We start from the raw sequence: 26,987 nt of genomic DNA on the forward strand, positions 1-26,987 counted from the left end.
GCGAGGCACTGGTGGGGAATGGAAGAAGCCAAACCTCAGGTTTCCCCCAGCTCTCTTCCATGGAAAAGCTTTTTCAGTGGCTGCACCTGGAGCATTTGCCGCAAGTGCTGATACCTGCTCTCATGGCCAGGCCCTCTCAGCTCTTTGTCTCCAGTCCCGTAACAAGAACTGGAGCCCAACAGAGACCTGAATGAGAAAGAGGAGACACCTGCTCTGGGCTGAAGGGGTCTATCCACTGAGAGCCACAGGGCAGCTGGAGAAGCAGGCGGAGGGCAAGAGATTAAGGGTGTTTGGCCAAGGAGGGAGAAGGGTAAGGCTTCATCAGCCTGAATTCACAGACCCGACACATCTTCTAGGATTCAGGATTGACTGGAGCACCAGGAAATGGTGTTTATGGCCTGCTCAATGGGCTAATCGGAGCTGGGAGTCAGCCAGAGCCTGTGATTGTTCGGGTTGAAATGCTGTCACTTCTCTGGCGTGTAGTAGGATGGTAGTTCTCATAGGGTGATCCCTGGGTCACCAGCTTCAGTGTTGCCTTGGAACTTGTTAGAAACTAGAATTCCTAAACCCCACTCTTTTGCTCACTCCAGGCCCCAGGGCCAAGGCCTGGGAATCTGTGCTTCGGAAGGAAGTCAATGCACACTAAAGTTTGGGAAGCACCACCACAAAGCCAATGAAGGGCTTGCAGAGCACCTGGAGCCCTGGGTCAACAGCGGCTTCAGATTGGGCAGGCCCGGGGCAGCTTCGAGAGTGCACTGTGCTCCCAGGTGGGCTGGAGAGACCGCAGGTCTTCGAGCCACACTTGGAGCAGCCAGGCTGCAGGACAGGCAGGCATCTGGAGCCCCGGTGAACGGAAATGCGGAGTGGATCCACGAGCAGCCTGAGCGGCCACCCCCTAACCCCCTGCCCTGGGCGGACCTGAAGAGCCCTGCACAAATGCGCTGTTGAGGGGGCATCAGGATCCTTGAGCAGCTCAGCGCCAACTCCTCTGCAGGCCCGATGTGACGGTGGTGCTGCCTCAGTGGACTTGGCTTTCCTGGTCTTCACGGGAGCACAGAGAAGGTAAATGAAGTTTCCTTAATATGCCATGAGGACAGGACTGTAGTCCATGCTTTATCTCTGCATTCCTAGACGTGAACTGAACGGGCAGCTTGCTGTGTTTCTTTTTACGTACACGGGGATAAAAACACTCACTCTGCTGCAGAAAGACCCATTTTGCATCTTCAAAGTGGGAACACCTGGTTTCTTATTCCAGTCCCGGGTCTGAACTGGTTCCCAGACCCAGAACCCTTGGAGGGAAGGACGCTGTGGCTTTCCCCAAGTCTATGGGGACCTGGGACTGCCAGGGTGACTGTGTGCTGGGGGACGGGAAATAGCCAGCTCCCAGGGGGTTGTTTTTCTAGAGACCAGAGCTACCCTCTGAGTCTGCTTTCAAAGCAGAAATCAGATAATAGAATCTTGACTTGAATTCATCAACAGGGGTTCAGGGAGAGCATAGAATGTGCCAGAATCTACATGGTAAGGTGACATCCTCAGTAATGGACAGGATCTCCATATTGGCTCCTTGAGGACTATTTTATTAGGAAGGCCATGTGGAAGTCCTGCTATTAACACCCACTTCGAGTAGAAAACCAAGGCAGCAGCCTTCCATTCCTGACACCACTGGGCACTCCCAAAGCTGCCAGCCCCCTGCCTCCTTCCTCCTTCCTCCTTCCTGTCGGCCCTCTGCATCGCCTCCTCAAAGTGCTGCCCGGGATTCTGTTCTCACTGCCTGTCTGGTGCAAAGCACTGCCCTTCCACACCCCCTGCTCTGCTCCGAGCCCCTTTCTGCTTTGTTTTCCTCCCAGAAACGCGCCTTTCAAGGTTCCTTCTTGGTCGCTTGTTTCCCCAGACTTTGGAATGATGGCTAATCTCTCATAGGCTTGAGGCGGGGGGATCTTCTTAATACTTCAAAAGGCAGTTCAAACATGAAAGTATGGCATGTTGATAGTTGGCGCCGCGGCTCACTAGGCTAATCCTCCGCCTTGTGGCGCCGACACACCAGGTTCTAGTCCCGGTCGGGGCGCCGGACTCTGTCCCGGTTGCCCCTCTTCCAGGCCAGCTCTCTGCTGTGGCCAGGGAGTGCAGTGGAGGATGGCCCAAGTGCTTGGGCCCTGCACCCCATGGGAGACCAGGATAAGTACCTGGCTCCTGCCATCGGATCAGCGCGATGCGCCGGCCGCAGCACGCCAGCCGCGGCAGCCATTGGAGGGTGAACCAATGGCAAAAAGGAAGACCTTTCTCTCTGTCTCTCTCTCTCTCTCACTGTCCACTCTGCCTGTCAAAAAATAAAAATTAAAAATAAATAAATAAATAAAAGAAAGTATGGCATGTTGGTGGTAAGTCACCAGAACACTACTGAAGAATATGGACTAAAACGAAGTTCCCTTGTCCCCAGCTCTTCTCCAGAGGTAGCCAGCACTTTCCAGTTATCCACATACAAAGTCTGCTGTATGAATCACTCTATTCCTCTCATTTTGTGACACATCAGCAGTATATCATGGACTGCTTATTACATATGGATCCACTTGATGTATAGATTTAAAGATTTGTTTATTTCTTTGAAAGTCAGAGTTACACAGAGAGAGGAGAGGCAGAGAGACAGAGAGAGAGAGGTCTTCCATCCTATGGTTCACTCGCCAGTTGGCTTCAACTGCTGGAGCTGTGCCAATCTGGAGCCAGAAGCTTCTTCCAGGTCTCCCATGTGGGTGTGGGGGCCCAAGGACTTGGGCCATCTTCTATTGCATTCTCAGGCCATAGCAGAGAGCTGTATGAGAAGAGGAGCAGCCAGGACTAGAACCAGCACCCATATGGGATGCCAGTGCTTCAGGCCAGGTGTTAACCCACTGCACCATAGCACCGGCCCCTATGTATATATTTTTAAAGATTTATTTATTTATTTGAAAGAGTTACACAGAGAGAAGGAGAGGCAGAGAGAGAGGTCTTCCATCCACTGGTTCACTTCCCAACTGGCCACAATAGTTGGAGCTGTGCCAATCTGAAACCAGGAGCCAGGAACTTCTTCCAGGTCTCCCATGTGGATGCAGGGGCCCAAGGACCTGGGCCGTCTTCTACTGTTTTCCCAGAGAGCTAGATCAGAAATGGTGCAGCCAGGACTTGAACTGGTGCCATATGGGATGCTGGCACTGCAGGTAGCAGGATTACCTGCTACTCCACAGCGTCAGCCCCTCCACTTTATATTTTTACTTAAGCTTTTTTTTTTTTATTTTGAGCTAGTGGTAGATTCACACATGATTGTAAGAAAAGATGGAGATCATTTGTATACATTTCTCAGTTTCTCCCGATGGTAACATCTGGCAAAATCACAGTACAATGTAACAACTAGAATATTGACTTTCATACAATCCAACCATCTTCTTCAGACTCCCCCAGTGTGGTGTTTGTTTGTTTGTTTGTTTGTTTTGACAGGCAGAGTGGACAGTGAGAGAGACAGACAGAGAGGAAGGTCTTCCTTTTTCCGTTGGTTCACCCCACAATGGCCGTTGCGGCCGGCGCACCGTGCTGATCCGAAGCCAGGAGCCAGGTGCTTCTCCTGGTCTCCCATGCGGGTGCAGGGCCCAAGCACTTGGGCCATCCTCCACTGCACTCCCTGGCCACAGCAGAGAGCTGGACAGGAAGAGGAGTGACTGGGACAGAATCTGGCGCCCCGACCAGGACTAGAACTCGGGGTGCCGGTGCCACAGGCGGAGGATTAGCCAATTGAGCCACGGCGCTGGCCCCAGACTCCCCCAGTTCTACTTGCACTCATTTGTGTGTGTGTTCTGTTGCCCAGTTTTGTCACCTGTGTGGATTCGTGTATCCACCATCCAAGTCGGCACTCAGAGGAGTGCCATCACCACCAGGGTCCCTGGTGTTGCCTTTTTAGAGCCACTTCTGCCTCCTTGTTGCTTCTTTCCCATGCCTAACAGCCTGCCACTCATCTGGTCTCCACTTAACTACTTTGGCCATTTCAGAAATGTTACATCGATGGAATAGTATCATATGTAACATTTTGGAATTGCTTTTCATGCAGTGTTACCCCCTGGGGATTCATTCAAGTCAGGTGTCTCAACTTTGTTGCTAAGTGCTACCCCATGATATGGATATACCACAATTTGTTTAACCTCTCAACCACTCAAGAACATCTGGATTGTTTCTAATTTTTGACTATTACAAAATTGCTGTGAGCCTTCATGTATGGTGTTTGTATGACTCTAAATTGTAATTTTCCCAGGAGAAATGCCCAAGGACAATTGCTACTTCATATAGGAATTGCGTATTTAGGAGGAAATGGGCAGATATATTTTGCAGACGTAAGTTAACACAGCACAATAATTTTGGGGAGAAAAATGCAGGATGTTTAAAAATGCATATACGTTTTTAACTCAGTTTTGCTTATAGATCCCTACCTTGCAGAAATACTTGTGTGTTTTCTAAAAAAAATATGTAGTAGGATGATCATTGCAGCCTTATTTGCACTTGAAAAAGTTTTAGACAGCCAAAGTGTTCGTGTGACATTATATGTTACAGCTCTTCTGATCTGATCTTTTCCCCATTCAGACTGGTGAAAACTGGGTGGAAACTGCCATCTTGCTATAATGGGGAACTCCTGTAGGACTCAGAGTCAACTGTTGCTTTTCCACAAGATTATTTTCCTTCTAAGGCCTTATTATCATATTCTTTGCACAAAATACCCAATGGAGTTGGTGGTTTTTTATGATTTTAAGGCATAGTGAAAGGGATTAACCTTTTATCTGCTGGCCTGCTGCTTGACTTTTTGCCACCTAAAATTTCTATTTCTGTGTAGTCAAATCTGTCACGTTTTTCTTTTAAGACTTCTTATCTTGTTTGAGAAAAACTTTCTTACCATTCACCCAGGTTTTATTCCTGTTTTACCAGAGTTTTGCTATATGTGTTAGTTTGTAAGTTACCTCCACTTTTTTTTTTTTTGAAAGAGACAAGAGATACACAGATCCTAGTAATAAAACTGCTTTATGAGACAAGGAAAATTATTTTTGTCTACTCATAACTCATCTTTCTTGACAAATGTAATTCCTGCTGTGCCGTATATATTCAAGTGATGCCAGAGGCAGTAATTATATCATAACTTGAAAGGATTATGAGCAGTAAAGGGAACGGTGCTGTTTCAACACATCGCTAGGAATGTGTTTGCACGTTTTCCAATCACGTTCATGTGGATCAACAGCAGGACTTGCGCTGGCTTCCTCTTGGAAGGCTGGAGAATGAGAGCAGGTCAGGGCGTGACTTCCCAAGTGTGGTTTGTACGCTGTAAACCTCGATAACAGGCCGGGGAGTTGTTCACCTCGTCATGGACAGAGTGAGGAGCTCACTCTCCAGGTGCCAAATGAAGCAAGGATAAGCAAATGGCCCAAAGGTGAACACAAGCTATCAAATTGGAGAATTTCCTGAGATTCAAAATTTCTGTGGCGTTAGCATCAACAACCAAAATGAAGTCATTGGAAGAAGCAAAAATGAAACAAAGAAATGAAAATGGAGATTGAGACCACATGTTGCGAGGACGATGTTTCCTCGGAAGGAGTGGTCAAGAATTTTTGATCCTTAAAGCAACCACATATTAAAGTCATTTTACTAATTTAGACATGTTTGTCACTTACCACAAACAAAATAAATTATAGTGGACTTTAGACTGATGACTAGAAAGCCAGTTCTCCTGAAATGGAAGGATACTGGATGTACTTCCATTATGCAATCAGTACAGTATGTCAGTCCCAGTGGTCTGGTTAACTCAGGAGAGATCTTATTTCAAATGAATGCATACTTAATGAAATTCAGCATAACATTTTCCTAGAACTACCCTGGTCGATTATGGCAAAATGGATGCTACTAATGACAGGCTACACAACTTGGAGATTGAGCACAGTTTTTGGGGCTGAAGTATTTTTATTCCGTGTGTTGGTCTTCTGTGGGGCTTCGGAGAGATGTGCCAGAGTGGCTAGCATGATTCCTTTCTCTCTCTCTCTTTATTTCTTTTTCTTTTTAGATTTATTTGTTTGTTTGAAAGGCAGAGTTACAGAGAGGCAGAAAGAGAGGAAGAGGGGGAGGGAGGAAGGGAGGGAGGGAGAGGTTCTCCATCTGCTGGTTCAGTCCTAGATGGCTACAATGGCCCAGAGTTATGCTGATCCGAAGCCAGCAGCCAGGAGCTTCTTCCCACATGGGTACAGAGGTCCAAGGACTGGGCCATCTTCTACTACTTTCCCACGCCACAGCAGAGAGCTGGATTGGAAGTGGAGCAGCTGGGACTCGAACTGGCACCCACATGGGATGCCGGCAGTGCAGGCAGCAGTCTTACCCACTGCGCCACAGCTCCAGCCCTCATGATTCCTTTGTTTGCTTCCTCCATGGAGCTTGGCCAACCTTCAGTACTCTTAGTCAATCCCCTTCATTTGACACAAGAGGAACAAGTAAGACTGCCTGAGGTCATGGAGTGAGTTCATGGCAAAGCCTGGGTTGTACTTGGCTCTTTTGACACCCCTGCCAGTTTTCTTTCTATAGAAACAGCTGCTTGAACATCCAGGCTGGCCATTTCAGGTAACACAGACATTTTCATACTTTTGTTCTAGGAATGAGGCCACATGGAGTTATTGCCATTGGATAATTGGAGGACGAAAGAGTCAATCCAAAAACAAGGTCTCTGAACCTGAGGTTGAGGCATTTGTCTTTAGTTTTTCCTTTCTAGAGCTGGCTTGGATCCTTCGCTATAGAAACGGGTAAGCATGTGGAAACCTGTTCTGCAGCCGGGTCACCTGCCCCTGCTGTTGCCTGCACACGCGATGCTTGTTCTCTCCCTTTTTTTTTTTTTTTTTTTTTTTTTTGTTAGTGGCTAATGGCTTTGAAATTTGGAACAATGCACATGGGCTGAGGGCCTGGGGATTCTGAGCTGCGAATAGGAATATCACCACAGAATGTGAAAGGGACACCCAACTGGTGAACAGAGTATTTTTAAAGGCCCAAGTCTCAGGTGTTTCCTTGGCCTGGGAGCAGCTCTGTGGCTATAAGAACTGTGATTATTGAGCCTATGACATGAAGGACCTGAATGGGATTATGGGTCTGTGCTGTTGTCTTCTCTCCTGGGTTTCTGCAGTCCCCACTTGCCATCGCCTTTACCCGTGGTCCCCTCGACAGGATCCTGGAGTGATTCAGATGTGCTGGAACTGACACATCAGGAAACCAAGTTGTACAGTTTCATCTTACTCAAGTCCATTTGCAAACAGGTTAGCAAATCAGCCAGGCTTTTTGTGTTCACATAAGATTCCTTTTCCTTGCTTACCCTAAAGACTCAGGTCAGTTTTCTTTAATCTCTCTGGTAACCATGAACATGATAGAGTGAACTTAATGCTGCTGATACCAGGGCTATGTTGAACAAGTAGCATTTCTGTTGCTCTTCAATATCCACTCCTTCTTCCTGGTGGTGTCTACTGTCCTTTAGGAAATTACCTTCTCCCGTGGATGCAGTTTTAGTGGAGTGTAAATGCAAGTCCCTGCTCCCTACTGTGGAAGCTCTGAAAGAGGCCAGATTTTGTCTCTTCTAGCCCTGAGGAAAGCCATAGCTCCACCAAATCTGATAAGCTCTTCTGGCTCTTTGAATCCAAGGTGACACAGTTCCCAGGAATAGTTGGCATGGTGGTCGATGAGTAGACTGAATTCCTTGCCCCTGGCCTTCAGAGGTGGGGGATCTTTTTTTCTGCCAAAGGCCATTTGGATATTTATAAGATCATTCAGAGGCCCTTCAAAATTACCAACTTGAAAGTTAGCCTGCTGTAGGTCTAGTGATTTATTTTTTAAAAAATATTTTTTATTTGAAAGTCTGGTTCACTCTCCAAATAGCTGCAACAGACAGAGCTGGGTTAGGTTCAAGCCAGGAGCCTGGTACTCCATCCAGGTCTCCCACATGGGTGGCAGGGGCCCAAGCACTTGGGCCATCTTCCCCTGCTTTCCCAGGCACACTAGCAGTGACCTGGATCAGAAATGGAGCAGCTAGGACTTGAACCAGCCCACATATGGGATGCCAGCATCACAGGTGCTGGCTGAACCTGTTGGAGTCCACTTGTGGTTGCCTTGGCAGGGCCATCATGATTTCATAGGCTTTAGACAGCTTGCAGGCTAGATGTTTCCCACCCCCATACCTTCCATGGTTCCTGCCCATCTCTGCCCAATCCTAGACTCTATTGGCAATACTGAGAGTATCCAGGCATCATTCAGTCTATTACTACTTGATTTTATTAGCGGGATTTACTGTTAGTTGCTTGTAGCCAAGAATCCTCCACCATTAGATGGGGGACTAGAGTGTTGTCTTCAAGTCTACCCCATCTGGAGTAGTCTCCTAGAATTGGCCTAGTTAGCTGTTGCCTCTATGGGTGACACAGCCCCCAGGACCAGCTTTCTTTTAGTTGGTACTGGGATGAAATCTTTCTCTAGCTTCCCAGCACCCACACTTTCTTGTTACTGAAGCAACACACAAAGCTCATCAGAACTCCACTCTTGGAGCCATCACTAATGGGAGGCCTCTGCTCCTCTGCTCAGGACCCCCCCACTCAGGAATCTATCTTAGGCAACAATGTTGCAGAATGTTTCTCTACAAGAATAGCTAAAATGGAAAAGACTGATAATATCCAGTGTTTGAAAGGATGTAGAGTGACTACAACCCTCATAGATTTGGTGGTGGGAATGCAAAAAGATATAGTCATTTTGGAAATCTTTGGCACTTTTTAATGAAGTTAAATAAATGTGTCTGCTCTAGGACCTAATAATCCTACTCCTAGGTATCTATAGCCAAGAAAAATTAGCGCATATGTCCACAAAAACTTATACAAGAGCATTCATAGCAACTTTATTCAGAATATCCACAAATAACCTGTGTTATCAATAGAAAATTTAGCATATTCATACAACAGAACACTAGGCAATAATAGGAAAGGACAAATAGCTGATACATGCAACATGTAAAAATCCAAAGATTATGTTGAGCCAGTGAGGCCAGGGATCCTTATGACTCTGTTCTATAGGAAACTTAACAAGCCCAGAAGAGGAACAGACATTTGGTCTAGAGGTTAGGATGCTGATTAGGCCACCTGCATCCCACATCTGAGTGCCTGGGTTCAGCCATCAGCTCTGACTCATGTTTCCAGTTCCCTGCTAATGCAGACCCTGGGAGGAAGTGGTGAAGACTCAAGTAGATGAGTTCCTGCCACCCATGTTGGAGACCTGGACTGAGTTCTTGCTTCTTGGCTTTGATCAAACCTAGCCCTGACTGTTGTGGGCATTAGGGGAATGAATCAGAAAATGGAAACTTGGGTGGGCACCATGTTGTAGTGAGTAATGCTGCCGCCTGCAGTGCTGGCATCCCATATGGGCGCCCGTTCGAGTCCCGGCTTCTCCACTTCTGATCTAGCTCTGTGCTATGGCCTGGGAAAGCAGAAGAAGATGACCCAAGTTCTTGAGCTCCTGTACCCATTTGGGAGACCTGGAAGAAGCTCCTGGCTTCAGATCAGCACAGTTCTGGCCATTGTGGCCACCTGGGGAGTGAACCAGTGGACAGAAGACCTCTCTGTCTGTCTGTCTGTCTGTCTCTCTCTCTCTCTGCTTCTCTGTAACTCTGCCTTTTAAATAAATAAATAAAATCTTGGGGCCAGCACTGTGGCACAGTGGGTTAACACCCTGCTCTGGCCTGAAGTGCTGGCATCCCATATGGGTGCTAGTTCAAGTCCCGGCTGCTCCATTTTCAATCCAGCTCTCTGCTGTGGCCTGGGAAAGCAGTAGAAGATAGACCAAGTCCTTGGGCCTCTGTGCCCGTGTGGGAGACCCGGAAGAAGCTCCTGGCTCCTGGCTTTGGATCGGCACAGCTCCAACCATTGCAGCCAGTTGGGGAGTGACCATCGGATGGAAGACCTCTCTCTCTCTGCCTCTCCTCTCTCTGTGTAACTCTGTCAAATAAATCTTTAAAAATAACATTTTAATAAAATCTTAAAAAAAGGGAACTTTCTCTTTCCCCACCCCCTATGCCCACCCTGGCCTTACAAATAAAAATATAAAAAGTTTTAAGAAGTAGGCAAAACCAATCTATGCTAATAGAGCCAGGAAAGTGATTATTTTTGGAGAAATATTGACTAGGACGTAGCACAGGGAGCTTCCTGGGATGCTGGAAGTATATTTAGTTATATCAATGGAAATATATCAGTTACAGGAGTGTATGTATCTATAAAAATTTGTTGAGCTGCACATTTAAGATTTGTGTGCTTTATTGTATTTTATTCAATGAAAAAATAAGAAAATGTTTAGGTGGATGTGAGGAGTCTTGTTAAAAGTATTTCATTATTTCTGTATCTAGTCGAATTAGGTTTGTATCCCAATCCCAGAAGGAGAGCTTAGTGCTTTCTTCCTTCCATTCTCTGTTTACATCAATGCATGAGACTAACGTGTTTGCCCTTGTAGGAGTATTTATGTGTTCAAAGGAAGACCACTGGGTGAAGGTAATGATTAACTCCAAGAGATGGCTAACTTAATGGTGGGCTTTCAGGCACCAGAAGAGGTACTTCAGGTCAGGGGAGGGTCAAGAGAAGCTTCCAGAGTATTCCAGACTGAATGGGTAGAAATGAGTGATAAACTCCTAGGAGGCATTTCTGCCAGTACACTGGTGTGGTCATCAGCTTTTGGTGTTGTGCTCCTGTGATGGAAAAAATCAGCCTCCTGGTTTCCAACAGATAAGAAGAACTCGTTTTCCAGGGCCTGTCTCCTCCTCTCAAGCTGACAGTGGGGGTGGGGGTAGTGGGGAGGAGATTCCTTGGCCAAACAGGCAGCTTTCCTCTCCATGTTGGAGACCAGAGCAGAAAGCAAGAAAAGGAGCAGCAAGGACAGTGAGTGCTGAAGCGAGAGTGAACGGAGAAGAGCAGAGTAGAGGGGGAGAACAGAGGAGCCACCCATAGTGGAAACTGGGCACACAGCAGGGACAAGGGGAGGGGAGGCGCAGCCAGCAGAGACGGGGCAGTAGAGGAAGCCTGGAGGCAAAGGCCATCGTGTATTTGGCGCCGCAGCCTGAGAGTCTCCTTGCCCCTTGCTCTGGTCCATTTTGCGTTTGCTAGAACAGGTGACTTGAGTCTACGCAGTTTATGAGCAGCAGAAGTCTATTGGCCCATGGTTCCGGAGAATGGGAAGTCCAAGAGCGCCGCATCAGCCTCTGGTGAGGGCCCCTGTGCCGAGTCATCTTGTGGGAGAAGCTGGAAGGGTAAGAGGCACAATGGCAAGAGGAGGCTGACTCATTTTTTTTTTAAAAGATTTATTTATTTATTAGAGTTACACAGAGAGAAGAAGAGGCAGAGAGAGAGAGGTCTTCCATCTGCTGGTTCACTCCCCAGTTGGCTGCAATGGTAGGAGCCAGGAGCCTCTTCCAGGTCTCTCACATGGGTGCAGGGACCCAAGGACTTGGGCCATCTTCTACTGATTTCCCAGGCCACAGCAGAGAGCTGGATCAGAAGAGGAGCAGCCAGGACGTGAACCAGCACCCATAAGGAATGCTGGCCCTGCAGGTGGCAACTTTACCCATTAGGCCACGTGGTGGGGGCAGCAAGTGCATTGTGATAACTGTGATAACAACATCCCTCTGTCCTTGAGATCTCTGACCTCGTTGCCTGATTGCCTCTTTTTCGGCCCCACCTCCCAGCATGGATGCACTGGGAATTAATTTCCAGCCCATGAACTTTGGGGGGACACATGCAAACCATAGTACCCCTCAAGGTGCAAGTTGGGGGATACATGGCCTCTGGTCCTTCCCCTCTGGTCTCCAAGCCTCCCATCTCCTCCTCTCTGCCTACAGAAGCACAGTGGTTTTCTTAAAATCTCATCACGAACTTATTCCTCAGCTTGAAATCATTTAATGGTACGGCACTATCTCCTTTTAAAAGACCAAGGTCTGTCTTGTGGCCTCTAAGAGCCTTTCATGATTGGTCCCTGCTTTCTCCCAGCCTCACGTATTTTGCAAATAACAAGTGGCTCTGTTTAGTAAGCTTTAGTTATAATCCTTTTTACAAATTTGGCCGTGAGTTCCCCTTTAAGAAGTGTCAGAGGGTGCTGGCTTTATTTATACAACCAACCCCTGGAGGAAAAAGGGAGTGAATACCTGTCAGTGCAGCAGGTGCCCCAGCAGGCTGCCTGGACATCACCTGCTGAGTAGGGACAGGAAGTTGGGCTAACCTAATTTAGACTTGATTATACTCTGACCCTATGCCTTTCATCAAGAATCCTGATTCTGACACAGGAAGTCTTGTCTTCTCCAATTCCTGGCCACCTTTCTTGATCCATTTCAAATATCATCTTTCCCTGTCTATCTTTCTCTCTATTATTTAGTTTGAAAATCAGTATGGGAGAGAGAGAGAGAGAGCTTCCATCCACTGATTCACTCCCCAAATGGCCACAGTGGCCAGCGCTGAACCAGGCCAAAACCAGGAGCTAGGGGCTTCTTCTGTGTCTCCCAGGTGGGTGGCAGAGGCCCAAGCACTTGGGCCATCCTCCGCTGCTTTCCCAGGTACATTAGCAGGGAGCTGGATCAGAAGTGGAGCAGGTGGGACTCAAACCACCACCCATTTGGTATAAAGCCTCTGATGCTGGCTTCACCCCCAAGGCCACAACACCGACCCAAATACCACCTCTCGTAAAGGCCATTCAGGCTCAGGAATAAGGTTTTCTGGTATGTTGGCCGCATCTCTGGGTTGTGAGGATAATGAGGAATTTGGGATGGTAACACAAGGGGATGCCAGTGGTTCGAGGTCCAGCCTCAGGGGCCCTGCCAGCACACAGAAGCACAACAGCTCTGTTGGCCGTTGGCGGCTGCAGTGAAATGGAAAACCTTTCAGGGTGGTTCTAGGCGGCTAGTTCCTTTAGAGCAGGAACTGCCCGGGGATGTGGAGGAACTACATCAGGTGCCCCAGGGACGAGCCCCAGCCTGGATTAGGCAAGTGAATCGGATCCCAGTCATGCAGGCCGAATTGACCCACCAGGGCGGGCTCAGGAGGGGTGGGAAGTCTGTGGGTCTCCAGGTGTTAAAGACTCGGTGGTTGCTCCATCAGTGAGCTCTCAACAGGCTGTTGATTCAGCCTGACCAGCTGCTAGACGGATGGTGCTAGTATCACGCTGGCCAGAGCTCAGGAACTGGGTGTGGCTGAGCTGCAGGGGCAGGAGCTGGGCTTCCTCTGGGGTCATCATCTATGTTCTCCTACTGTAAGTAACCCCTGCAGCGTGTCACACGGGCCCTGGGCACACACTGCAAATGGGAGCTGAGCTGGCTGCAAGTGTGTGCAGCTCCTTGGTGGTGCAGGCCTCCACGTGTGCTACACTCTCTAATCCAGCCCTCTCTGCTGTTTCCTGCATCACTGATCAGGACCCCTCTTCCTCTATGCCTCATAAAATGTGAACATAGCCACTCCCTGTTTGGGCTGGGAAGTAGCCCAGGACCCACAAGAAATAGAGGAAGGTACATGGGAGCCCCCACCTGCCTTCCCAGGGTCCTCAGGAAAAGCGGTCCATGCCTGCTTCCTTTCTGCCCTCCCATCAGTGGAAAAAACTTGATGTGGTTGCCATGGAGACCAGCCACTGACTTCAGAGTGCCTGTTTATTAAAGATGAAAGGAATGTATGCCTAGCCGATCTGAGCAGCTGTCAGGGGCAGATTCGGCTGTGAGTAAAGGAAGGCGCTAATTTCCAGGCGTGATCGCTCACTTGCGAGAGGAAGGGAGGGAGGAGGGGGGGGGGCAGGGAGATGCCCTGCTTCATGTTCTGAGCTGAGCTGGCCGGTGCTGCTGAGGTCTGCCCTGGGCCAGCATTGCTTGTTCAGTTGTTTTTGTTGTTTATTTTATGCTAGCATGGTCACTGTACTTCTATCCCCCCGTCATTCCTGCTGTAAATGCATAGCCTCTTGGTAGTGCGATGGATCCATTAGGCATTGTGGGCAAGCCCAGGAAACCCAAACCCTGCTATGACGTGGTTTCCTTTGGAAACTGGGTTCTGGATTCCAAGCCACCTACTTAAAAATGCGGCAGTCTGTTTATCCATTCAACAGTGTGCGCCAGGTGTGCGAGAGAGGTGCTGGCGTTGAGCAATGCTAGGGACTTGATGTCGTGTGTGTGCTCACACAGGTGGGAGGGAGGTGGTCACCTGAGAGGGTGATCCATGAGAAGGAAGGCAGGGGTGGGCATTTGGCACAGTGGTTAAGACACCAGTTAGCCGGCGCCGCGGCTCAATAGGCTAATCCTCCGCCTTGCAGTGCCGGCACACCAGGTTCTAGTCCCGGTCGGGGCGCCGGATTCTGTCCCAGTTGCCCCTCTTCCAGGCCAGCTCTCTGCTGTGGCCAGGGAGTGCAGTGGAGGATGGCCCAAGTGCTTGGGTCCTGCACCCCATGGGAGACCAGGAGAAGCACCTGGCTCCTGGCTTTGGATCAGCGCGGTGCGCCGGCCACAGCGCGCCTACCGCGGCAGCCATTGGAGGGTGAACCAACGGCAAAGGAAGACCTTTCTCTCTGTCTCTCTCTCTCTCTCACTGTCCACTCTGCCTGTCAAAAAAAAAAAAAAAAAAAGACACCAGTTAGGGTGCCCATGTCCCATATATTGGAGTGCCTGGGTTCCTTTTCCAGCTCTGCTCCCAACTCCAGCATTCTGCCGACAGGTACTCTGGGAGACAGCAGATGATAGCTCAAGTAGTTGGGTCCCTGCCACCCATGTGGGAGACCCAGATGGAGGCTCTGACTTCAGCTCAGCCCAGTTCCAGCTGTTGCAAAAAGTTTAGGGGTGTGAGCCAGTGGACAGGAGTGCTCTCAGTCTGTTATTCTCTCTCTCTCTCTCTCTCTCTCCGCCTCTCAAGTAAATAGAAAGAAAATTTTTAAAGGGGAGGTGGTGAGAGGTTCTGTGATCGTCAGAAAAATTGGCACATTTGCCTTTTCCTTTTGTTCTTTTCATTTGTTCAAGAGTAAAATCTGAGAGGAAGCTTGAATTCTGAGATTCACTATTTTGATTCACTCTGTTTTCCAAAAATCAAGCAAACACTGTTAATCACTGATGGTTGGAAGGAAGAGAGTGGGGCCCACACAGTGGTGCTTTAAGACCAACAAGCCAAGCATGGCGCCAAGGGGGACAGGGAAGAGGCTGCTGGCAGCTGCCCGTCATGGGCAGAAGCAAGGGTCTAGCTCTGGCCATCTCATCGTCATCTTGCCGAACCACCTTCCTCATCTGCAAATGGAAAAGGAGCAAGTTGATCCTCTCCTGTTCAAAATACTCTTCTGTTCTTAAAGATTTATCGATTTATTTGAAAGGCAGAGTTGCAGAGAGAGAGAAAAAGAGGGAGAGGCAGAAGCAGAGAGAGACAGAGAGAGAGAGAGAGAGAGAGAGAGAGGTCTTCCATCTGCTGGTTTATTTCCCAAATGACCGCAACGGCCAGGGCTGAGCCAGACCAAAGCCAGGGGCCAGGAGCATCATCCAGGTCTCCCACGTGGGTGCAGGGGCCCAAGGACTTGGACCATCTTCTACTGCTTTCCCAGGCCATAGCAGGGAGCTGGATCAGAAGTGGAGCAGCCAGGACTCAACCAGCACCCATATGGGGGGCCGGCGCTGCAGATGGCAGCTTAACTCGCCACGCCACAACTCCAGCCCCATTCTTCTGTTCTTAGCACGGATCTCTGTTATAGGCTTCCATAAACAGAAAGTACTCCTGACTTTGAGCATCTGAGCAAGGGTTAACCCCGTTAAAAGCACGAGCACAACCTGTGCCTGTGGTCAAAGTTGTCTCGGGCTAGAGCAGGTGCTTGTTTCGAGTTGGCCTCTCCGTGTCTGGTCGCGGGGCGTATGTGGTAGCCTGGCCAGAAGCTCCTAGTCCGTTTCCCCTGAGCTGCCAGGTGTTTGGGAGCAAAGCTGGAGTTTGTTTCTTAGGAAGAGGATGCGGTGCATCTAGAACCCTGCTCAGCCTGGGAGAGAAAGGAAGTTTCAGGGCAGCGTCCTCAGTCCTGCCATAGCCATCTCTAAGTGGTATTTCGCAGCCTCTCTGTGCCTGTGGCTAGTAGGACTGCGATCCTGAAGCAGTGTGATGCCTTCTGCTCCCCCTCCTGCATTCATCCAGGAAACATTTGGCCCCACAAAGCTGGCGCAGGTCTGATGCATACGGGTTTCACTGAAAGAAATCCAAGTCCCGTTCATGAGATGCCAATGTCGTTTATAACATACTACATTTAAAAAAACAAGTGTATGCCAATTGGACCAAACAGTAGGGAAGAAGACACACTATCCGTTAATTTATCCATTCACTCATTGATCCATTAATTCTTTTTTAAAAAAAAGTTACAGAGTTACAGAGAGGCAGAGGCAGGGAGAGAGAGGGAGGGAGAGAGGGAGAGAGGGAGAGAGGTCTTCCATCCGCCGGTTCACTCCCCAGATGACCACAACAGTGGGAGCTGCACCAATCCGAACCCAGGATCCAGGAGCTTCCTCCTGGTCTCCCATGCGGGTGCAGGGGCCCAAGGTCTTGAGCCATCTCCTACTTTCCCAGGCCATAGCAGAGAGTTGAATTGGAAGTGGAGCAGCCAGGGCTCGAACCAGCACCCACATGGGATGCCGGCACTGCAGGCAGCGGTTTTACCAACTACACCACAGCACAGGTCCCAATCCATTAATTCTTGTAGGCACTTACTATGGGTCAGCCACTGTCCTAAGTATAAACCTTTCTAGATGATACAATTCACCCATTTTACATGTATACTTTGATGTGTTTTGGCAAATGCAAAAGTGTAACCACCACCATAATCAAGACAGAAAATCAATCTATTCCCCCCAAAACTTTGCTCAGGCTGCTTTGCAGTCAGTCTCCTCCCCCACCCCCACCCACTGGCAACCACAGATCTGTTTTCTGTCACTAGAGTTTTGCCTTTTCTATGAAGAACGTGCATTTTAATAGCAAATAAAGCCAAATGCAAAGACATGTGCATTCCTCCCACAGGAGGAGGGAGCGTTGAAATGGGGCACAGAGGTCCAGAAGGGGCTTCTCTGCTGAGCTCTGAAGGGCCAGGCGAGGAGTGTGAGCCAGCAGCCTTGCAAGCCCGGGGCAAGGGTGGACAGAGGCCACGCAGAGAGAGCCTGCAAGGCAGTTTCACTCAGGCCCTCCAGGTTCTCATGGTGTAGGAGAGGGGAGGAGTGGCAAGTCAAGAATCCGAAGAGAGGAACCAGCTGGAACAATGAAGTTCTTTATAAGCCTTGTTTGGCCTTTATTTCCCAGAGGGAGTCAGTGATGGTTCTTAGGCAGGAAAGTGACAGGGTTCTGATTTGCATTTTAGAAAGATCGCTCTCCTCTGGCGTAGGAACCAGACGGAGGGTAAGGCAGGAGGTTGGGCCCCCGTGAGGAGCTGGATGCAGTGACCCAGGTGAGAGCTGCTGGGAGCCTCTGCTGGGATAGAGGCAGGGAGTGAGAATGAAGAGAAGTGGATAGCCATGCAAAAGACTGGGGAGGCAGAAGTCCTAGGACTTGGTAGCTTATTGGACAGTGGGGAGGGTGAGAGGGAAAAGCCTAAAGCCTCAAACCACGATTCCCTGGTTTGTGGGTCTGGACCCCAGTAGAAGATGGTGATGTCACCGAGGTAAAGAAAGCTGTTGGGGAGCCTGTTGGAGGGGTGGGAAGAGGACGCCATGGGTTCTGTTTCGGACATGCTGGGTGACGTCAGGCAGCTGTTGGATGGGTGGGACTAGATCTCAGGAAAGAAATCCCCACTGCGTTTATCCACCTGTCTCTGCAGATGGCTCCAGGCTCTTCCATGGCACTGACCTGCAGAAAATCAGAGTTTATTCTTCCAGGTAGAATGTTGTCCCATAGGATTTCCATAGGATTTGCATCTTCTATAAAATTTGGCCTAGAGATAGTTGTTTCCATGTTAACACATCTTTGGAAAACGGGAAAGGATTACACACTTTATGGTTATTCTTCGCTTACCTTTGCTTCTGCCCACACAATCCACCTGTTGATGCTTGAGTATCTCCTAGATGAGGAGAGAGAATTGGAGGGAAGTGAGCACAGCCAGGCCCACTGAGCTTTCTAATCCTGCATCGCCCAGGAATCTGGATGGTAAATGTTCCACCACACTGATGCATCGTATTTGGTTGCGTTTGTCAAATGAAGCCCATGGAAGTGTTTCAGTAAACAGGGCCTACAAGTAGAGCAAAGGGTCAGAGGACAATCTTGTCCTCTCTAACCTCCTTTTCTCTTTCAAACAGGAAGGTATTAAGAAAACTGTATTAGGGCTGTCCAGGAAACAGACCCAATAGGATATATATAAATACGTAGATATGTAGAAAGATTTATTAGAGCTTGGATCCCAGGATAAGGAGGCTAAGAAGCCCCCTCATCTGCTAGCTGGAGAAGGAGAGCCAATGACATGAGTCCCAGTCTGAGTCCGGAGGTGCAGGAACCAGGAGGGCTGAAGTCCAAGGGCAGGAGCAGATGGGTGCACCAGCTCCAGCACACACCAGATTTGTTCTTGCTCTGCCTTTTTGTGCTATCTGGGCCCTCAAGGGATCGGAGAATCCTCACCTGCATGCATGTGGGTGATCTTCTTTACTCACTGGTACCACCAATTCAAATGCTAATCTCAGTCAGAAACACCCCATAGACACCCCCAGACTTAATGTTTTATGAGCTATGAGGGCATCTGTTAGCTCAAACTGACACACAGACCTAACTCTCACAGAAACCCACCCACTCTGTTTTGTTTTGTTAAAGGAACCCGAATCTAGGTGCTGCCCCGGGGTGAAGAAGGACTAGGAAGAGACTTGACCTTGTTTCAGCATAGAGCAGAGCTGTGTGGAGGGGAGACTGTACGGTCACTGTTTGAGGCCAAGAAACTCATAGAAACTCCACCTAAAAGAGAATAAGTACAGAATTCTGTTTCAGAAAAACCCTGGAGTATGAGAACCAGTGGCCAAAGGCAGAAGATGCTAGCAGACCAAAGACGGAGGTAGCCGAATCCAGGGGTTACACAGAGGGCGATCTGTGAGGGGTTATGGACAGCAGGTGACAGCAGGACAGAGAATCCCTGGGCAATGAGGCAGGAGAAGAGTGTATAGACAAAGGTTGCCCATGGCTAAAAGGAAAGTGCCTGGACTTTCTCAAGAAATGTGAGCATTCCAGGCATCAGATAAGAAACACTGCAGGTGTCGGTACCCAGCACAAAACCACTTGGAAGGTTATCTTAGTGACTTTATCCCATAGGGATCGGGATGACTGCCAGGGTCACCTAAAGGGCAAAGTGTTGGTTATCACCAAATGACTGCAGTTGTGTGGAACTGAATCCCCTCATCCACCCTTGTAGCTAACTATTACAACCTTGTATATTCCTGTCTTCTGGAATGTGCCATGAGCCTGTGAGAGGTTTTGACGTTATCTTGGTGCTGTGTCTTGGAGCCCCTTGTCTGGATTATAGGCAGTGTTCAGAGCAGCAATAAAGACACATGCAAGAAAAGAGACAAATGATGACTGTGAAAATCACAGTAACAACCAGCTTTTCCCACCAAGAGGACCAGGAATCAAACCAATGACTTAGCATCTCTCCCAAGGAAGGAACTAGAGGCAGGTACAGTGGGGCACACCACCAATGCTGACCAACAGGATGGGGCCATCAGTGATTCCTGAAACAGTGAAACAGCATGTCATGCCTAGAGGCTGACTTTCTTGCCCATAGCATTTCTTTTAGCCCACTCAGAGCATAAGTCACATCCATCAGTGGGGACCAACTTAGGTGTGTGGTGGCTATAAACATCCCATCCACCCTGGGGGAATTAGACCATTTGGGTCCACAGTTAATTGTCCCCTCTCCTGGGCTTAGTGTTTGCAGGGTTTGAAACAGTAATGCTTTCTGTTCATGCACCAGCTCCAGCAACACAGCATCTGGATGTGAACTTGGACGTGGAAGGTGTTTGGGGCTGGAGTCCCCAGGTACTCATGAGGGGCAGGCATTTATAGGTTTAAATCTATAAATGCTTTTCCCAGGACTTCAATCCAGCTGGTGAAGGTGTGTTTACCTATTGGAGCCCATACTAGGAGTTTTTAACAAGTTGGATTTTTCTTTTCTCCAGCAACCCTGTTGCCTGGGAGTTATGTGTCAGATGGAAGTGCTATGATATATCATGTGCTTAAACCCAATATGTCCATGCCACTCGGGCTGGAGGTCTCTGACTCTAATCTTGCTTTTAAACCTTTAAAAAATATAAAATAATCCCAATACTATGCAGCACATCTTGCAAAACAGATGCCTTGGTCACTACCAAGGAGGCAAGGATACCCACGAGACCGTCTGTTTCATGAGCTCTCTTGCTAGGAAAGGCTGGTGTGTAAGGCCAGCAGCTGTGTCCTCACAGGTTAAAGCATACTTATGTTCTTTACTGTTTGGCAAGGCCAGTGTAATCTGTCCATCCCATGCAGCTTGACACCTCAGTGTATCTGTGCCTGCATGTGGGACTAGTGGCAGGGCTGGAGGCACAAACATACCTGACACTGGATGGTGGCTGCCACCAAGTCCCTACACGAGGGTACTTCAAGAAGTCTTTGCAAAAATGGAATTAAAAGATAGACATATTTTCATACAAAAAAACAAAATTGAAATCCATGCATAGATTTTTTTCTTTTTCTTTCTTTTTTTTGTAATACACATTTTCCATGAACTTTTTATAATAAAACTGTGCATGGATCTCAACTTTTTTTGCACCAAAAATAAGCCTTTTAATTCTGTTTTCTATGAAGTCCCCTCACATTTTGGTGGTAATCTTTCCCGTTTTGCTACAGGCCACCCCCCCTCCAGCACTTGTAAGTTCACTGTTAAGTTCCCCCATCCTATTGGCCAGCGTTGGTGACATTCCCCACTGCACCTGCCCCCAGCTGCTGCCGCTGTCTGGTCTGACAGAGCACTGTCTCGCTGCACAGTGCGGATCTGCCATGACAAATCTCCACTAAACCTTTCTTCTTTGCCCAGAGCTGTGGCCTGATGCTGTTTTTGCTGCTGTTTCCACTGGGGTCTTCTTCTGAAGCTGTGCTACTAAGATAAAATGCGGCCGCATCTGCTCTTGGGTCAGGATCAGGCCTGCGCCTCAGTCAGGCATCTGCCTCCATGTTTCCAGGGGCAGGGGTCTCAGCATGAGCAGGTGTGTGATACACAATTGGGAGTGCTCAGGCCCCTGGAGCAGCTCCCAGGTTCATTGTTGCATGATGGGTCCCCAGAGAAGCCGCCGTGGCACAGACATTGTTCTGCACACCTTTGTGCCATCTGCAGTGATAGGCCTCGGTACACTGCCCCCCAATTGTCAGACAAACAACCAGCGGCCATGGCTCCTAAGTCACTACCAGCCACACCACCTGTAGCTCTGCCCTTGGCTGCTCTGATTCATGTACAACTCTCAAACCAGGCCGGGTCCAATGACAGGTTGTACCACGGCACAGTCTAGACACGTGGGTTCCCTCTGCTGGACCCATCTTAGGCCTAGCATTTGGGGGTCTGGGAGCCGCCCCTGTTGTGATTGTGAAAACACAGGCAGTGAGACAGCCAGCTGCGGTGCCGAGGTGTTTCCCTAAGTAACTGGAGTCGGTGAGCAGGTGGACAGGACGCTTATGTCAGGCAGGAGGCTGTGCAGGGGCCTACGGTTACACAGAGGCTGGCGAAACAGGTCGGCTGCCCATGCCCTGATAGGGAGGTCTGTGGGCACTGTGACCGGGAAAGTCTTGTTCAGCGTCTCCACCTGTCACAGGACATCGTGCTCCCCTAGGAACTGGCACTCTAGAGACGTGTTTCTAGTTTCTGCTCCCTTCCGGAGCTGTGCCAGAAACCCAGAAGGCCCTTTGTCCCCGCTGCTGTCAGAGGGCCCAAGCCAGAGCATCTGCTCTACTGGTGACATCCGGTGATTGACACGCCAGGTGGAGGGATATCCACTGCCTACGCTATCGAACCTTTGTCTTTTCAAATGCTTTCTGTTGGGGGGACACCCAAGTCTCATGTGTTCCCCTTTAAATTAACCTGTGTCACGGGTGAAGGCATTGAGTTAAATAGGGGATGAAAGCTCGCCAATAACCCAAGAATGCCACAAGAACCTGCATGTCCTTTTTTTTTTTTTTTTTTTTGTCTGAGGTATAGGGAACGTTTGTACTTTATCAAGCACTATTCCTATTACTAAAGGGGTCTTGCCTGAACAAACCACCCCCTAGAAACTGTATGGTTGGTCTAGGACCTTGAATCTGGGGGTAGGAATTAATCTTCTGTCCCCTCACTGGAGGTGGGGACAGACTTTTCACTGCGTCCTGTAGGAGAGCATGACCTTCACCACTTAGCGTGACGTCATTGGCACAATGAAACCAGGAAGGGCTGTAAGAAATGAGAACAGGGTCCCGGCGCCGCTGCTCACTAGGCTAATCCTCCGCCTTGCTGCGCTGGCACACCGGGTTCTAGTCCCGGTTGGGGCGCCGGATTCTGTCCCGGTTGCCCCTCTTCCAGGCCAGCTCTCTGCTGTGGCCAGGGAGTGCAGTGGAGGATGGCCCAAGTGCTTGGGCCCTGCACCCCATGGGAGACCAGGGTAAGTACCTGGCTCCTGGCTTCGGATCAGCGCGATGCGCCGGCCGCAGCGCGCCAGCCGCGGCGGCCATTGGAGGGTGAACCAACGGCAAAGGAAGACCTTTCTCTCTGTCTCTCTCTCTCTCTCACTGTCCACTCTGCCTGTCAAAAAATTAAAAAAAAGAAAAGAAAAGAAATGAGAGCAGGGTGAGGTCCCAGGCCAGCAGGCCGTGACACACAGTCAGACTACGCAGACACACCTGGGGCAGCCCTGCCCTCCCAACTGATCTCATGTACCTGCTTGCATTTAGCTAGAAATAGGTCTTAGCTAGATGCAAAGCAGCTGGAATAGAACCCAGAGAAGGGGAGAGTTTTTCCAGTACCTGGGTAATATGAGGAGCAGCAGCATGTATCGGAGACACTACTTGTGAAGTTCTGAGTAATCTGCAATCTTTAAATCCCTTCCGACTTTCTTATGGGCTGGTCAAAGCTGTTAAAGCACTGTGGGCAGGCGGTAGTGTTCCGACCCTCTTCCATTCCCTCATGGTATATCCCATTTTGGCCCTGGCCACCAGGGAATTTCTGCTACTTTGTATGGGGGGCAGGGAGGCTGCTGGGACCACACTGTGCCTCTTCTCTCAGTTCAGCCTTTACCACCCTGACGTTAAGCCAAAGTTCTCCCTCAGAAGCTTGGAGCACCTGCCCCAGCAAGTCGCCCCTTCCTACAATATTGTCTGACACTGAAAAAATGAACATGGTGCAGTAGATACACGGTACCTGAATGCAGTAATACTTGGTTAACCCTGATGGTCTTGCCCCGGCCCTGGGCAGTATTCTGCATGGTCATGGATTAGAATACATTTGGCACTGGTGTCTCTTAGGGTGAGTGCTCTTTATTTGAGGGGTACTGTGGATGGTGAGCTCTCCGTGGGGCCACTGGTTGCCCCCATTGCAATCTCGGTCCCTGCCCATGTGAACGGCAATGCCTGACTTGAAGCCCAGTCCTTTGCCTCCATGGGAGAGCAGATATGAGGGTTCAGCTGGCTTTGTGGGCCTTAGGTCTTTTCATTCAGCAACCATCATAACGATCGGTTGTTTGTTTGTTTGTTTGTTTTCTTGGAAATATAAGCACCAAGGAGATGGTGCCACATTTGCTTTCTTGTTACCCAGGTCCTTACTTTTCTTTGTCCCAGACTAAGTGTGTTTTCCTCTCTTCCCTGTGTGGGGAGGAACAAGGCACCCAGACTATCGTGGCTGTGTTTGATCTCCCCAAAACTGCTATCACTTCACCAACACACACATATTTCTGACAACCAGGCCAAGGAGAACGAGAAGGGGGACTGTCCTATTCTGGGGAGTACTTTGTGACAGCTTGCTTGTCATACCAGTGTTAAAAGCTGCCTCATCAGGCCCTTCGAACACAGCCAGCCTCATTGCTGATACCTGCTCAGTACCCTGAGCTGATTCTAAGAAGATCCTGCAAGGTGTGTGTCGGGGGGGGGTGCTCCGTCTCCTGCCAGCCGCTGCTCATGTCACGTCCTTGCCCTCTGTAGCATAAGCAGTCTGGCACAAAAGCAGGGCTCATAGGTCTGAGAATCCTCCTCTCCATCCATCTCAGCGCTGTCCTCCTCCCTAGCTGTTTTACCCTCACCTCTGCCGCCACTGGTACATCAGTCAGAACAGCCTACAGCAATGTGCATCCCACCACAGTGGTGATCTGCTGCCCTCCTGACCTCAGTGGGTTAGGTGACCTTCAGGCAACAAGGGCTCCAAACCCAACAGCGGTTTTCAGGATGTCCCTGTGCTCACACAGCGGGCTGCAAGCATCCGCATAAGGACCCTCCCTATCCTGGGATTTCCTCTACAGAAGCATAGTTCCTCTTGCCCATTTCCTCGGTCCCTTGTCTGGCTCACCAATTGTTTTGGAAAACTCCAGTGTTGGAGAACAGGCTACCATGGGCAGAAGGTGCCATGAGACCACAGAAAGAGCCAAAGAAAAGCCAGGATTACACAGAAGCGTGTCTTGGGCAGTCGTAAGATGGGATTCCCATGCCATAAGACAGGAGGAAAGGCATTTTATAGACACAGGTTGCCCATGGCTACCCAAAGTATCCCTGGAGTTTTTCAAGAAATATTAATATTCCAGGTATCAGAAAAGAGACATTCAGGCGTCAGCACCCAGGATGAAACAGTCGGCAGATTTTCTTTCTTTTTTTTTTAAAAAAAGATTTATTTATTTATTTGGAAGTCAGAGTTACAGAGAGAAGGAGAAGCAGAGAGAGAGAGAGATGTCTTCCATCTGCTGGTTCACTCCCCAGTTGGCTGCAATGGCTTGAGCTGTGCCGATTGTAAGGCAGGAGCCAGGAGCTTCTTCCAGTCTCCCATGTGAGTGCAGGGACCCAAAAACTTGGGCCATCTTCTACTGCTCTCCCAGGCCATAGCAGAGAGCTGGATCAGAAGTGGAGCAGCTGGGACTTGAACCAGCGCCCATATGGGATGCTGGCACTGCAGGTGGCGGCTTTACCTGCTATGCCACAGTGCTGGCCCCGGCAGATTTCCTTAATGACTTTGTTTATTCTGTTGGGTTTAGGATGACCGTCAGCAACATGATGATAATGACCAAGATGGCTACCGTCAAGTCAAACTGGATCCCAACAAGTTCTGTAAGCAATCGCATAACTTTGAGAGTTCACGATCTAACATTCTGAAGCCCATTCTTGCATTGTTCCTGTGGATGTCTGAGAGAGGGGTCCGTAGATTCACAGTTCATGGGCCAGTCTTCTCCTGAGTCTCCTTGTCATGGAGAGAAGAGAGTCGCAGAGCCCAGATTCCCAAAGGCAGAAACCATCTTCTCTCACCTCAGCAAGGACGTGGCAACTGTGATCTCCTCAGGCACGTGTCGGCTTCCCGAAGTCTCAAGGGAGACAGCTCTGCTGCAGCAGTGGCTGTCTTACTGCCCCATGCCTAAGAGGATGGGAAACGACGCCGGGCCACCCACATACAGACTGAATTGTGTGCGGTTGTCCTGACCGGCTGCGACCTCCAGGACACATCACACAGTTGACTCTTTCCTTGGCTCTCCCTTAGGCTGTCACTCAGCCAGGCCTCCTCTCGGCCAGCCCTCTGAGGCCCTTTTAAACTATTTTTGCTTGGGTTGTAACATCATTCGCATTCTTCTTGCGTCCGTGACTGCATTTTCCAAAGGGGTTATGTCAAGGGAAATTTAACACCCACTGTTCTCGTTATTTGCTCATTGGCTTGCGCAGTCATCAAAAGACCAAAGCTATCTGATACTTCGGAACATAGTTTTCCCCCTCCGATGATGTGTCAGGGGAAGGGGAGACGGCCCCAGTGCCAGGTGACTGCGTTTTATCCCCATTTCTGCTGTTGACTCGGTACATGCCCTTGGGTAAGGCACTGAGCCTCTTCCTGCTTCGGTCTCTGGGGATGAAATGTGCCAACTGCATCGTGAGGATTTGAACCCCAGTACCCTCCAGGATAAAAATAGGAGGGGACCAGGTGTCCATGTGGCCCCAGACTAATGGGAGGAGGATGACCACAAGCCCCTGAGCTGCAAATTCCGTAATAGGGTCCGATCACACCAATGGCCTGAGCAATAAATCCAGTACTTGAATGTTTTTCCAGCAGGAAGAAGGAACTGTTTGAATCTCCCACTCCCAGATGTTCTGTCTCTCTGTGTCTCTCTTCTCTATCATTCTTGCTGCTTGTTACTTGCGTGATCACTTGCTTCCTGGACCATAAGCTTCTGCAGGGAGGAGACCACGCAACCCTGAACCCCCAGTGTCCAGCACGTGCCTGCCCAATGGAAGTGATGTAAGAAAGGTTTGCCAAGCGGACAAATGAATGAATGAACGCTGCCCAGCCTCTGGAGAATATGCCATCTCTGCATCCCCGAGGTTGGCCAGCCGGTCGTGGCTCTGAGCAGCCCCATCCCCCCCTCATGTGATAACGAAAGCACCTGTTGGCACAAGTGCTGCCACATGTGCGCATTTATTAGGAGGAAAAGTCCAAAGATGTTCTCGTAGCTGGTTCTGTAAACTCAAGGAAGTTCCAATTCCCTGACATTTCAGGTGCCTGCTTTATTTTTTTATTTTATTTTATTTTTGACAGGCAGAGTTAGACAGTGAGAGAGAGACAGAAAGAAAGGTCTTCCTTCTGTTGGTTCACCCCCAAAATGGTTGCTACGGCCATGTGCTGTGCCGATCCAAAGCCAGGTGCCAGGTGCTTCTTCCTGGTCTCCCATGTGGGTGCAGGGCACAAGCACTTGGGCCATCCTCCACTGCCTTCCCTGGCCACAGCAGAGAGCTGGACTGGAAGAGGAGCAACCGAGACAGAATCCAGCA

General features: G+C 49.4%; 1 protein-coding gene across 7 annotated transcripts; it reads left to right on the forward strand.

Moving 5' to 3' along the window:
• Nucleotides 1-26,583, forward strand: LOC149126536 (uncharacterized). 7 transcript variants are annotated; one of them, XM_089332771.1, is made up of 5 exons: nt 926-1,062; nt 4,274-4,352; nt 6,642-6,788; nt 7,163-7,292; nt 25,214-26,583. In XM_089332771.1, exons 2-5 carry the CDS (start codon nt 4,330-4,332, stop codon nt 25,409-25,411), a joined length of 498 nt encoding a protein of 165 aa, XP_089188897.1. In that variant the 5' UTR covers nt 926-1,062; nt 4,274-4,329; the 3' UTR covers nt 25,412-26,583. The 7 variants fall into 7 exon arrangements, 1 of the variants encoding a protein (XP_089188897.1); XR_016233805.1 differs by lacking the exon at nt 4,274-4,352 and having other exon boundaries at nt 1-1,062; nt 7,204-7,292; nt 25,214-26,573; XR_016233803.1 differs by lacking the exons at nt 4,274-4,352; nt 25,214-26,583 and adding an exon at nt 11,157-11,294 and having other exon boundaries at nt 1-1,062.
• Nucleotides 26,584-26,987: the final 404 nt, after the last annotated feature.

This window comes from Oryctolagus cuniculus, chromosome 5 (genome assembly GCF_051225735.1).
Source record: "Oryctolagus cuniculus isolate XC-2025 breed Fujian yellow rabbit chromosome 5, ASM5122573v1, whole genome shotgun sequence".
Taxonomy (NCBI): Eukaryota; Metazoa; Chordata; class Mammalia; order Lagomorpha; family Leporidae; genus Oryctolagus; species Oryctolagus cuniculus.

Excerpts from the sequence above, each read along its gene's own strand:
- LOC149126536 (XM_089332771.1), top strand. The coding sequence starts at position 4,330 with ATGGGCAGATATATTTTGCAGAC. Across the intron at positions 4,353-6,641 it reads GGCAGATATATTTTGCAGAC|GAATGAGGCCACATGGAGTT; the intron begins GTAAGTTAACAC and ends CTTTTGTTCTAG. Across the intron at positions 6,789-7,162 it reads ATCCTTCGCTATAGAAACGG|TCCCCACTTGCCATCGCCTT; the intron begins GTAAGCATGTGG and ends GGGTTTCTGCAG.